The sequence below is a fragment of the Poecilia reticulata genome, linkage group LG1, assembly GCF_000633615.1.
Source record: "Poecilia reticulata strain Guanapo linkage group LG1, Guppy_female_1.0+MT, whole genome shotgun sequence".
Lineage (NCBI taxonomy): Eukaryota > Metazoa > Chordata > Actinopteri > Cyprinodontiformes > Poeciliidae > Poecilia > Poecilia reticulata.
In genome coordinates, this window is record NC_024331.1 from 5,265,447 (window position 1) to 5,278,110 (window position 12,664).

The 12,664-nt window shown below is 38.9% G+C and overlaps 1 protein-coding gene across 1 annotated transcript in view; it reads left to right on the forward strand.

Moving 5' to 3' along the window:
* Window positions 1–6,398, forward strand: part of cacng2b (calcium channel, voltage-dependent, gamma subunit 2b) — a 78,231-nt gene extending 71,833 nt beyond the window's left edge. The window contains exons 3-4 of the mRNA XM_008433427.2: window positions 1,854–1,994; window positions 4,558–6,398. Of these exons, the coding sequence (XP_008431649.1) occupies window positions 1,854–1,994; window positions 4,558–5,075 (659 nt within the window). The 3' untranslated portion in view covers window positions 5,076–6,398. The remainder of the gene's footprint in view (window positions 1–1,853; window positions 1,995–4,557) is intronic.
* Window positions 6,399–12,664: the final 6,266 nt, after the last annotated feature.

The following is a 12,664-nucleotide window of genomic DNA, read 5'->3' on the forward strand; positions in this document are numbered from 1 at the left end:
ACACTAGCCAGTTTTCTTTCATATATCTTATTGGATTTCTTTTCATTCATCTATCACTGCACACAACAAAGCAATGAGCTCGATGTGTTTCCGTAAAACACATTTAAAAGGTGTAGTCAGCAGAGATTTACCAAAAATAAAGTATTCTAGTAATCAAACTGACCTAAACCAGAAAAGCCAAACCAACTATGTACATGCCTACAACACCAATTTACACCATTTAGTCATATTCACTATGACTGAACATAATTCATCACAGAGGCTCCAAAATAACTAAAAGTGAATTGCTGACTCTTGGTACAAAGTGTATGCTTCAGAAGGCTACAAACATACAAYCATACAGTAACTTTTTTTACTTGGAATAGAAAAATGCTTATCAGATTGCCTTACCTCCAGATTCTGTAGCTATGCGTGAAAAGTTTGAGTTTGTATGCATAGCTGTGTGAGTGGCACAGTAGACTGTGGAAAGCTAGCATTATGTAAAACGCGACATCAATCAACAACCAGAAAGACGGAGTGTCAGCCTCCACGGCGGCCTCAAGGAGGCTTTAAAAGGAAACTAAAAACATACTGAGCGCGTCTCTTGATGCCGCTGCCATGCGGCGCATTCGCCCACAGCTCAATCCGCTCCGTCGTTCTGTGTCTGTGCCATGATGTGCTTGGTGGCAGGGTGTGCCTGGAGGCCCGCATATTTAAAAAAAAAAAATCCTCCTTTTAAACTGCCTTCCTTCAGCTTAAAGCACAAGTGCAAAGAGAGCAGGGAGAGACAGTGAGACAAAGACTGCTGGAGGCAAAGCAGCTTCACAGAGAAGTGAAGGCCTGCAGTCTTTGTGCTCGTCCTCTCGTCTTCCCCTTTGCCTCTGCTCTCATATTTCTCTTTAATATGCAGCTTTTTTTATTATTATTGTTTAAAATCACTTGTATTTTCATAATTTCAGGATTTTTCACACATTTTCTTTTAATGGGTCCGTTTTCTTACGCTTCAATTCAGGCACCTGTTCATACAGGTGCTAGCTTCGGCAAGTCGGACTGAATTTGCGTGATGGATTTTCAGCTGTCTACATCCACTACCAATACAAATCCTATCTGACGTGAGGACAGGGGCTTGGAAAAATATTCATGCTCTATCGTTTCTGCTTTTGTCACCTTGCTACCACATACTGGAGTTTTGTTTGGAATTTGACTAATAAACAAACATGAAGCAGTACATAACTATAAAGTGAGAAAAAGAATACCCATTTTTCTAAAATTATGAAAAGTCTAGTGTGCATTTGTTTTCATCCCCTTTAAATCTGACTCCTAAATAAAATCTAGTGCAACCAGCCATCTCCAGACGTCACCTAACCGATAAAGTACATAAGTTATTCTAAGTAGGATATTAGGGCCTGGACTTTAACACGTCAATTCCAATTGATCAAATAATTATATTGATTTTAGTGCAATTAATTTTAAATAATTAGTCACATTAATTATTGCAAATACACTGGTTCCTAGGGAAACCTTTGCATTTCCGGTACACTGGTATACACAAGCAACATTCACAAATAGTGATTCACGATTAAGGGTTCATTTTTGCTTCAAAAAAAATAMAAACAAAACCTGATTGGTAAAAATKTTCGACTTTTGAAACTCTGAAATTTCTGTGTTTTCTAAAGATTAATGTCGACATTTCAGAGTTCTTTTTTAAGCATATTTTCAACTTTTGGAGCTCAGAAATTTCTTCATTTTTTGCCAGGAATGTACTCCTCTTTTCCCTTCTTCCCTTACATACAATTGCACTAATACGACGTCTGACAAATCTCTGGCTTGTACGCAGCAGTAAGGACTATATATATATATTTGTGTCCCTCCAGGTGCTGTACGAGCCTCCAGCATCTTCCCCATCCTGAGTGTGATCCTCCTCTTCATGGGGGGGCTCTGCATCGCCGCCAGTGAGTTCTACAAGTCACGCCACAACATCATCCTCAGCGCCGGCATTCTGTTCGTCTCTGCAGGTATGCAGGGAGGAAGAGGAGTGGGGGAGGGGTGATGACAGGAAAGGGAGGAAGGGACCGAAGGACGAGTAACGGGCCAAGAGAAAATGAGAAATAAAGTTTGATGGTGCGAGGTGAATTGACATTCTTGAGAGTAATAATGAACTCCTTTAAAAGTTAAAATTTACAACTTCGACAAGACGGATCAAAAATACAAAAGTAAAAGTTTAGACTTGATGCTGAAAATATACCGATGACYGTCAGCTGCCTGGCGTTCGGTGTACGTGTCACGAGTGCCTCAGGATGAAGCCATGCAGACAACGAGAGGGCAGGTTGCCATTTTCATGAACACTTCGTGTCTAACTGTGTGCTACGTTTCTAGGCCGTGGCCTACTGCGCTGCGCTACATAACTAGTTCTCCTCCAAGTTGAGAAGTCTGTGTTGTTCTGTGGTTTTTGCTGCGTCTGTCTCTCTTTCTCACCCTGTTGCTAGGCTCGGAGGAGGCCACTGGGATTGCACTCTAAAAATAAGGCGTCCCTGATACTCGTTTACTTTGATCCATCTCAATCAGGTCTTTGAAAAATGAGGGAAACRAGAATTAAAACAACCTTTTATTTCAAGCACTGTTCTTTAGCTWGGTTTGATTTGTCRTTTTGACTCTGGAACAGATTGAAAAGATTTACAAAGGATGTGAAATAAAAGGTTTTGTTTGTTGTTTTAGACMTARAGTGGTATGGMATGTTCTACCTARAGCCGCACTCTGGCATCATGGATGGACCTAGCATTACATTGTATTGATTTACATTCCTGTTGAGAGAAGGCTCTACCCGATGAGATACAGTCATATCCTAAATGCACTTTGTGCTCAATAAGATGCAAAGATAGAAACAATCCTAAAGTTAAAAACAATTCCATCTTCTAGAGTTCTTTTTAAGTCATCCTTACTCTTTATTTTCCCATTAAATGTGCATTTTTCACATGAATGTGAAGATACAGACACAATGTAATTAGCTACAAGTAAAGGGCAAAGACATATTTATAGGTCAGAAATTTTTAATAGAGAAATAACACATTTTACATTATAATCTTCTGCTCCTGCCAGGAACAAACATTATGGTAATCAAGACAATTTCTGCTCAGATGTGTTTTCCACAGATAACGTCTCAGTGACAGTTTGGTTTTATTTGTCAAGGAATCGGCCTTAATCAGCATCATGCAATGTAAATGTGCCCAAGTTAGAAAAAATAAGCTAATTTTCCTCGGTAGTGACTTTGGCAGTTAAGAYCAGCCTAAAAATTAAACTTAAAATCACACATTAAATATAGAATAATGTGCAACTTGGAAAGAGACAGAGGTGAGTCCTTTGTTTCACAGAACAATTGTTGATGCCGAGATTCAATTACACACACATGGACTCTGTTTACTACTTGATATCTGAAACCAGTTGGTTGGTGTAGGCATTTTATTTCGGGTTATAAGCTTAAAAAGAGCTCTGTAAACTTRTATACGACACTTTCAAATTTCTATTTGGAAAACCTTAAACTTTACAGCTTTAAACTAGATTGGGTTGATTTATAACAAAAGATGAGTAAGATCGTTGTATTCTGGCAAAATATTAAGTGTTTGAACGCTCACATGTTCTACAATCCTCTGCAAATCTACTAATGCCAGAGCTAATTTTTTTGTTTAGCACTGTAGCATTTTGCTAACTTTAAAAATATTTAGTGCATTTAGCTTCCCCCAAGTTATTTTCTGTGGATAAATTCTGAAGTGCTAATTTACTTTTGGCACTTTAGCATTAAAATCTGTTTAATACCATGTTGGTTAGCACGTTAAGGTCTAGTGTTTTATGGTTAGCGCAACTAGCTTTTTAGCTAGCGGTGGCCACTACTTCATACTTAATACTGTATTAGAAGAAAGTTTCACTTGTTAATATCACTCAAAGTATAGCTGGACATTCTATAGCAGGGGTTCTCACACTTTTTCAGCATGCATTAGAAAATGACAAGTCAAAATCCCCACTACATGCTACAAAAATACTATTTATTTATTTATTTGTAGAATTTGTTTACAATTATATTGAGAATTTTGTTTACGTTTCATTTCATATGAAAGTGAAAAGTTTTTGTCTAATTACTTGGTCCAGCTCCCCCACTTTACTTTTATAACCTCTTAAATTTAAGAGAAAAAACCCAGGGCTAAAAATTGGAGGTTACTCGCCAGCCAGCCAGTTCTGCTGCATTTCATTTAGCATCGTTGTTTGTGCATGCGAAGTGAGTGTTATAAAGAGTCCCTTCTTCTTAAGTTATAATGGTGGTTGGCAGGCAACTAAAGGAAACTTTACTGCCACCAACTGGTAAGGCTGTATAWCAATCAAGTAACAGGATGGATGATAGACTGTTTATTTTATTATGTCATGTGATYTACCCAAATTTCCTTGACAATKAACTTGTAGATTGCAATTGCCCTATTGAGCACCCGTCTTCTATTGCCCACAGAGATTAACTTATTTTCTTAATACATAAATGTCTTTGGATCTTTTCTGAATTTTATTGATTCAGTTTTTACTCATTCTCCTTTCCAGGACTGAGCAACATCATAGGAATCATTGTATATATATCAGCCAACGCCGGCGACCCTTCAAAGAGTGACTCCAAGAAGAACAGCTACTCATACGGCTGGTCCTTTTACTTTGGCGCCCTCTCCTTYATCATGGCCGAAATGGTGGGTGTGCTAGCGGTGCACATGTTTATCGACCGCCACAGAGAGCTGCGAGTTGGCGCACGAGCCGCAGACTACCTCCAAGGTGCTGCCATCACGCGCATTCCGAGCTACCGTTACCGCTATCGACGCCGCTCGCGCTCTTCGTCCCGCTCCACGGACCCCTCGCACTCTCGCGAGGCATCGCCGGTGGGCCTGAAGGCCTTTGGGACGTTGCCTTCCACCGAGCTGTCTATGTACACGCTGCCCAAGGGTCAAACAGGCACCCCAACAGCGACCTATAACTCTACGGAAAGGGACCACAACTTCCTACAGGTCCACAACTGCGTTCAAAAGGACCTCAAAGACTCAGCAGCCAACCGGCGCACAACACCTGTATGAGAAAGGAAGGCGAACCGTAGATTTTGGAGGAGAGTAGCAAATGAAAAAATGCTCCATTAAAGAAGGGGAAACAGAATTGGACTGGAGGGGGAAAGGGGGACAGGGATGGAGTAGCGGAGGTGAGGTTCTGAGCTCTTCAGAAGACCTCAGATAATTGTTGAGTTTCTGGTTAAAAGAAAAACAACAAAAAACGTAAAGAAACAAAATTGCATAAAAAAAAGAAACATGCATGATTTTCCCATGAACAATGTTTAACAAGTTTTAAACATGTTTGAGGGGGTTGATAAATCAGGAGGGGGGTGTCTGGGGTCTGTGGATCCATGGAGTGGTAGGCTGGGCCAGACTGTCTTTATGAAGGTTATTATGGGGTTTTTTTCTCTTAAATTCCTAATTGAAATCTACTGGGCACACAATTTGCCCCTTTGGCCCAGCCTATGAAACTGCCCTTGCACTGTCATACCACACGCCCTCTTACACACAGACACACACACACAGACACACACACACACCGTGTGGTCCCATACACCCCACTCCTTCGTTGAGTTGGCGTTTCCTCTTGATTTCGTTCTTTAATCGCATTAAACTGTGAACCTACTGCGGTTTGGGATTCAAGCAGGGAGCAATTCAGGCCGCATTAAAAAGAAGAAAAAAAAAGATCAATAACTTACTACTGATCATATATAAATATATGTTACTATATCATGACTAGCCTTCCCTGGTGCAAAAAAATATCCACGAGAAAAAAAAGTAAAGTCACTGAAGAGTTACTGTAGTAAAACTAAAGTCGTCATGCAAACTGAAACCAAGATGGAGGATTCAGCATGACTGGTTCATCTGTTGGACTTCTGCCTATTCATTAGAAATTGGTTAGTATTAGACACATTATCACATTTTTTATGATAATAAAATAAAAAAAWATATATAAAAACATTTTGGAAGTCCACTAAAAAAGAAAAAAACCCTGGCCGCCAATTTGTTCAGGGTTAGCAGATGAAAAGTTAACCTTTTTTTTTCCGTTGTCGTTTTTTTCTTTTTTTAATTGATGTATCTATCTATTTATTTACTTATTTATTTTTGGCCCCTCAAAGGGGTAGCGAGGAAATGAACTGTGGGGCGAGGGGAATACGTTTCTCTGCAAACTTGAAGACGACTGTGGACAATGAAACGCCACTACTGCCAAAGACACAAGGTAGTGCGTGAGAGAACACAGCTACCAGCGAGCTGAAGTGAAGTGACTCCAAAAAAAAGAAAAAACACAAAAAACAAAGGAAAAGAAACAGAAGTTATCAACTTGCATGCATGCTGATCAAAAAAAAAAAAAAACATCAAATCTGCTTTTAAGGAAACCTATCTTTTTGAATAATTAGACTATGGTACGAGTAAGGGCAGTGGAAAAATAGAAATAACTGTTACAGTACTGTGTCTCTTCCATTTTTCTTCCTGTTTTAGGGGTGGGGGCCCAGGGCTTCGGAGTGGGGGCTTTACTTTGCTTGGAACAAAAACAAAACTTTGGACAAACGTTATCAAGGCTATTTTTAAGAGAAGAAAATCTTTGCCTTTTCATTTCATTTTGTTTTCATGATTAAGTTCAACTCAAATACAGCCTTATCTTTTTTTTGTTTTTCTTTCTTTATCTGAGTTCTCTTGCTTCTTTGGTTTTAACATTGTGTTGTTGTAAATGAGAATATATATTTAAAAAGAAAAAAAAAGCCTAATATCTTTCAGGGTGCCAAAACTGAATGATTCTGAACTTGGATGCTTCAAGTCCTGATGACGAATAAAAATTCACCCCTCCCCTGTAAGAACCTGAATGAGTGTGTTGTTTATATGTGCTCAAAAAAAAACACACAATATATTTATATTTTATCTGTGTTAGCCTTTACTTTGCTAAGTGGTTGGGGCTTGCACAGCAGGACTCCTATTCATCCAAATGTGATTCTATGACTAAGTTGGGAGCTAATGGATGTTAAACAGTTTTTTTTTTTTTTTTTTTAAATGTAGCAGGTTGGATACAACTGGATCAGTCAAAGTGTGTAACGGCAAACCTGTTAAAACTGTGCAATAGCTGTGCTTTAAAAATGAACATGAGGGAAACGATCGAGGTTTAAAACTAGAACTTGTGTAATTTCAAAAATTGTACAGGAATTGAATTTGGCTCAAGATGGTAGCAACAGGTTTAGCTGTTTCMACATAATGGCAATTTTTGATCAGAAAAAAAATCATATTTTTAGTGGCGAAAGGAGGTCTCGCTTTGACTGCCCGTAATTTCTGTTAGAGCAGGAGAAGAATATGAAAGGCCGTGAAAATATTCATTATTGCACAAGTAGTCACATTTCTCTTAAAAGTGTTCGTTTCTAACGTGGTGTGTTGAAGTGCAGATCTTATGCTGCTGAAATTAAACTATCAAAATATTTTTACAAGACTCTTACATGGATCATGAGTATGCTTCTTAATGTTTAGCTTCTGAAAACAAGGCTGCATACAAGTGGACCGGAGACCGTTACAAATACAGGAAATGGACTACGGCGCAGGGSATTCTGGGTAAATAAAACCAAAACATTTGCAAGAGTCTCGTGGTTTTTTTACCAATGACGAGAGAAATCGTACAACCGTTAAAATCTGGCACTACTCTAAATGTTCACATTTTTCAGAGAAGGAAGTTGCGCTCAGCGTCTTCTGAGGTTTTTGTGTCAATTCCTTTGTGCAGCGCCACCMCAGGCGAGGAGGGTAATAGGTTTTTCATATGGTTTGGTTTGTTTGACACAGTGCACTGTTAACGTGAACCACAGCAGCTGAAAATATAACAAAATGTAACTTTAGTCCCCATTTGAACCGAGTCTACCAGAAGATCAGGTGTGAAAACGTATCAAAAAGCTACAGGGGAATATGAACACAAAGCCCAAAGGGGGAAAAAAAACAAATGCAGTAACTTTTAATTATTAAAAGTTAATGGTTTAAAGTGAGTATTTACTTCAGATGGATAAGTCCTGGCCTTTGTTAAAAGGTGAGCTCCTTGTTTTTCAGCTCATAGGTTCGTTCCTGACCTATGAGCTGCAGTTGCCACAGCAAATGTGCTTATCTTGTGCCTCGGAGCGCCAGCTGGGTCAGCTGTCAGTCAGACCGGCTCACCCAAAAGGTTTGGACAAGAATGGATCCTCTCTAAACTGCTGGCTAACACATCGTACCATACAAACATGCAGGCTTCTCTACCATTATGATTTCTGTTTGTTCGGGTTCTTGCTCACTCAGCGTAAATTTAATGAAACGGCTGAATCTCTCTAAAGTGACATGGTGGTTTTAAGCTTGAGGAACCAGCTTTCGGGAGGATTTTTTAATGTGTTCCTGTGGAAACGGCAATAAAACAATCTAATTCTTTAACATCAGCCCCAGTATCCTGCGTGTATCTTTTCAGCCATTTCTTTCTCCATCCGTCRCYACCTTTTCTCTTTTCTCTCGCTCCCTCTCTCTCCCTCGGTGTCCTCCCCTGGTGTGAAGATCAGAGAGGCTGCCATGTCTCTCTGCAGCACTGCTGTGATCTCCGAGGGGAGGCGAGGGAGGAGTGAGTGGGAAGGAGGAAAGCTGGAAGGGTCCGGGGCAGCTGTGGCGCCCGACTGAAACGGTGCCACACTGCCTCCGTCTGGCGCGGAGGAATCCTGGTGACTGGAGCAGCCTTTGCTCGAGGTGGATTAGGTTGCATAATTCTTCCACATAACAGAAAAAAATATATATATTTATATATATTTTTTATTTTTATTTATTTATTTATTTTTTAACGCAAGTGTTCACAACCCTTTCAACTGTTTTTGTTTTGACACGATTCTCTTTAGTTGGGATTCAAATGAGAGAATGTCACTTCAGGAAACCCTTAATCTCAACAATTCTTTGAGAAGCATATTGAGGTAATTTAGTAACAGATTGTATGTAATTATAAAGAAATAGCAATARTATTCAAACRACAAATATGATTGAGTTCCAACTGGGTGTCTGTCTGGTGGTACATRCATAGCCAATACTGTGACCACTTCAACCTCAAGCTCTGTTACAATCAGCAGGTCCTGCTGTGTGTTTTATGAGGTCAAAAGTTCAAAACTGTTGAAATAATCTGAAAAAGCAACAACAGAAACGGTATGAAAGCTACTGATATATTTCGAAATATGTTAGTCAGTTGAATGCAGTCGCTGTTGTTGTATTCTTTATTCTCCAATGGCAAACGGCAATTAAATTAATCTTCTATGTTGTCGTGTTTGTGAGACTGGAGGTATTAAAGCTCATTATTGCATTCTCTGGTTGAGTCAGAGGGATGGCAGATTTTTTTTTCCCCTTCTTGTTTTAGGAACAGCTGTTGTTTCCTTCCACACCTGCAATTAGCCAGCTTTTTAGGTCAGGGACTGTTTGAGGCTATAGAACAAGCTGTGCTGGGTACACACACGCGCACACACACACACACACACACATCAACGGAAAACTAGAAAAATAAGTCTGTGGTTAAGGTCAGTTCAACACACCAGCGTTCATTTTAGACTTATAGTGTTCTATCATGACGGTATAATGTTCGAAGTGGTAGTCTGTTGAAGATTTGGATCAATGTCACCCCTCATTTATTCATTTAATAACTCGYGTGCTGCAGAGACACACAAAGTCATCTGCAAGTTATCTTCAGTTTGTTTGGTAAAACTGACCTGTTGTGGATTAAATACAATTTTTTGAGAGGCCGATCCAACGTCATGAAATCAAAGGAACGACTGATGTAACATTTGTGCTAATCTAGAAATCTTGATCGTTTCATTTGAGTGTTGATGAATGGCATCAAATTTAATCRCCATGACCACACAAGGCCATGAGCCATTTATTTGTAATGAGAAACCAAATGAAATGATGAGAGCCTTTACTTGTGCAATACTAAAAACAGAAAAAGTGTTTTTAATATATAAATACTGAATTGAATAATCTGTCATCACTTTGTACTAATAGGGGTTAGGGCTAACATTTATGTGTGACAAGCTTACACAAATTAGAAATCACAAAGGAGACTTCATATGACCTACAAACCAAAGTGCATAAATACTAATTATTGCAAAAGAGATGGATATGTTTGGGGGGGGAAACTTGCAGAAAACTTTTGTGAAAATGACCTGACCTAAGCAGTTCTGTTTTCTTTGACCAAGTGTTTCAATATCTGTGGATATGAACAGGCTTCTCCCAAAGCAATAAGCAACAGCCCACACTCTGTCTTGAGAAATTATTAAGTTTTGCTCCCAGGATATGCTACCACTAGAACACTAGAATTGCAACCGAGGTACAAAGAATGAAAATCAGGAAAGATATAAAACTTGTTGTAGTTCAATGGATCTGTGCGTTTTGCTTTCTGTGTTAGCAAAGTCTTTCAGTTCATGTATTTTGTTTCATCAATTGTGTGGATGCTTATAAAAGCAGCACTCAAGAAACAACTATATTAATGACGTGATTCAAGTGGACATTTTACACCTAATCCTTACTGGTTATTAAATGAGATCAACACAGCCTCCTATGAAAGTAGTAACGGTATCATAAAGAGGTAGTATTCTGTAAAATCAACTTTTTTGAGCCTTACATCATGTTATATTGTTTTTCCCTCATCAAAAACATACCTGTGGAGGGTTGCTTGGATTCTTTCATGCATCCTGGATAAATCCTTTAATCTCCCGTGGAAACCATCCAGATGTGTATAACGCCTGGGTGGACGGACCTAGCGCTGCCTTCCAGAGGCAGCTCCTCCTTAGAGTTGAAGTTTCTGAGCTTCCAAATTGTTTGCTAATTATTTAATTGCAGTAGCAGCAATTAGCAAACACCTGGTGTGACTGTGCATCAACTGAGCTTATTATATGAGCTATTTCTCAGACCAGTGCTCTTACGAATGTTTGCCAACCTTTCTGAAGTCTTAAGAGGCGGGGTCCATTCAACCCCACGCGCTTTTATAAGGGATTTTTTTTTTAAATTTAATTTAATTTTATTTGTGGTTTTGGGGTCCTCAAGCTAAGCTGGAACTTTCTTAAAGAAACAGAGGCCCAATTTCATAGCCTTATATTGTGAAGTCAAATTTGTTTTAAGTCATGTTTGATATCATTTTTATAACTGAAGGTAACATAGTTACTTGATAGTCCTATACAATTGTATTATGTTGCTGGAACACACATTGTCTCACACAAAATGTCAGACACGTTTTTCTGTAGTTTGAAAATAATTGTTGCATTCATTAATGAAGTTTGTACCTTTGCCAGCCACTTTATTAGGCACAGAAGTTTGATTGTAAAAAATTTAAAGTAGTGAATATGTCACATTTTGCCTTAGTTGTGGTCAAATGAGATGACGTACTAACATCTGCTCATCTAATATTTTTGCTTAATAAAACATGAGCCCTTGAAAGCAATTGATTAATATTATGAGAAGTATTGCGTATTGTATAATATAGCATAATGTGATTTAAAAGAAAACAAAACAACTAAAAACAATGTGCCTGGCGTGAACTGATCATGGCCTCATTTGAGAGGTGGCAGCTGGTCTTGGAAGGCAGAAAGACAACAAGGACATGGTTGTGACCTGGTTTGAATGGGAGGGCGCTAATTAGGATGATTACTGGTTGCTAGCGCCACACCGGGGACAGGACCAAAAAAAACAAAGAGAAATATATAATATACATGTATATTTGACAGCCTGGAGTAGAGTGCTTAACAGCATAACAAAAGAGCAAGCAAGATAGACGGCAAGAGGAAAAAATCTTAAGAGCAGGAGGAAAAGGTGAAAGCAGGAACACAGAACACAGGAGTTTTGTAAAAACAATTTAAAAAATACTTTTTTCTCTTTCAATCCATTTCAAGTGGAAATGCAATGCTGATATGAAATAAATTGTGTCACCTAAAACTGGGAACAGCTATGTAGAGAGGCAAAGAGAAAGGAGGTGCTGTGAAGTTGCAGAATAACATTTATAAAAAATATTATTTTTACGCATTGGTTGAAGCTGTCACTGTGTCATGACAGTATGGCATGAGACAGATAATCTGTGAAAAAATGGAGGTTATCCACCTTCTCCAACCAATCAGAGCCAGGAGGCGGGTCTTAGCAATATCAATCACAACTTCATGTGGCGCTGCTCATCCTCCCTCTGCCTCCCCATCATTGCTCTCTGCTGCGCTGCAGCTAGCGTAGCCTGTCATGATTGCTCAGTCTAGTTAGCAAACCATGTATAAACAGTTTTCCTGTGACAGTAAATTGTTTTTCCACCATTAGGACATTTAGCAGCAAGTTGACCGACAGTGCTAAGCCCCGCCTCCTGGCTCTGATTGGTTGTTTTTGGTGCATTTAAGATGTCAATAGTAACTCAAGGAGGAGGTGGAGATTGATTTTTACACAGATTATCTGTGTCATAACAAACTGTCACAAGATTGTATAAGATTAAACAAATATAAAAAAAAAATTAATAAAAGTTAAATACTGCAGCCTTTGTTTCTTTTTTTTTACTGTAGAATGAGTTGCAGTGATATTGTAGTTTTGAAAACGGTCTCTGCTGTAAAAACAGACCTTGCTATCCTGATGATGAAACAAGACACCGCCTG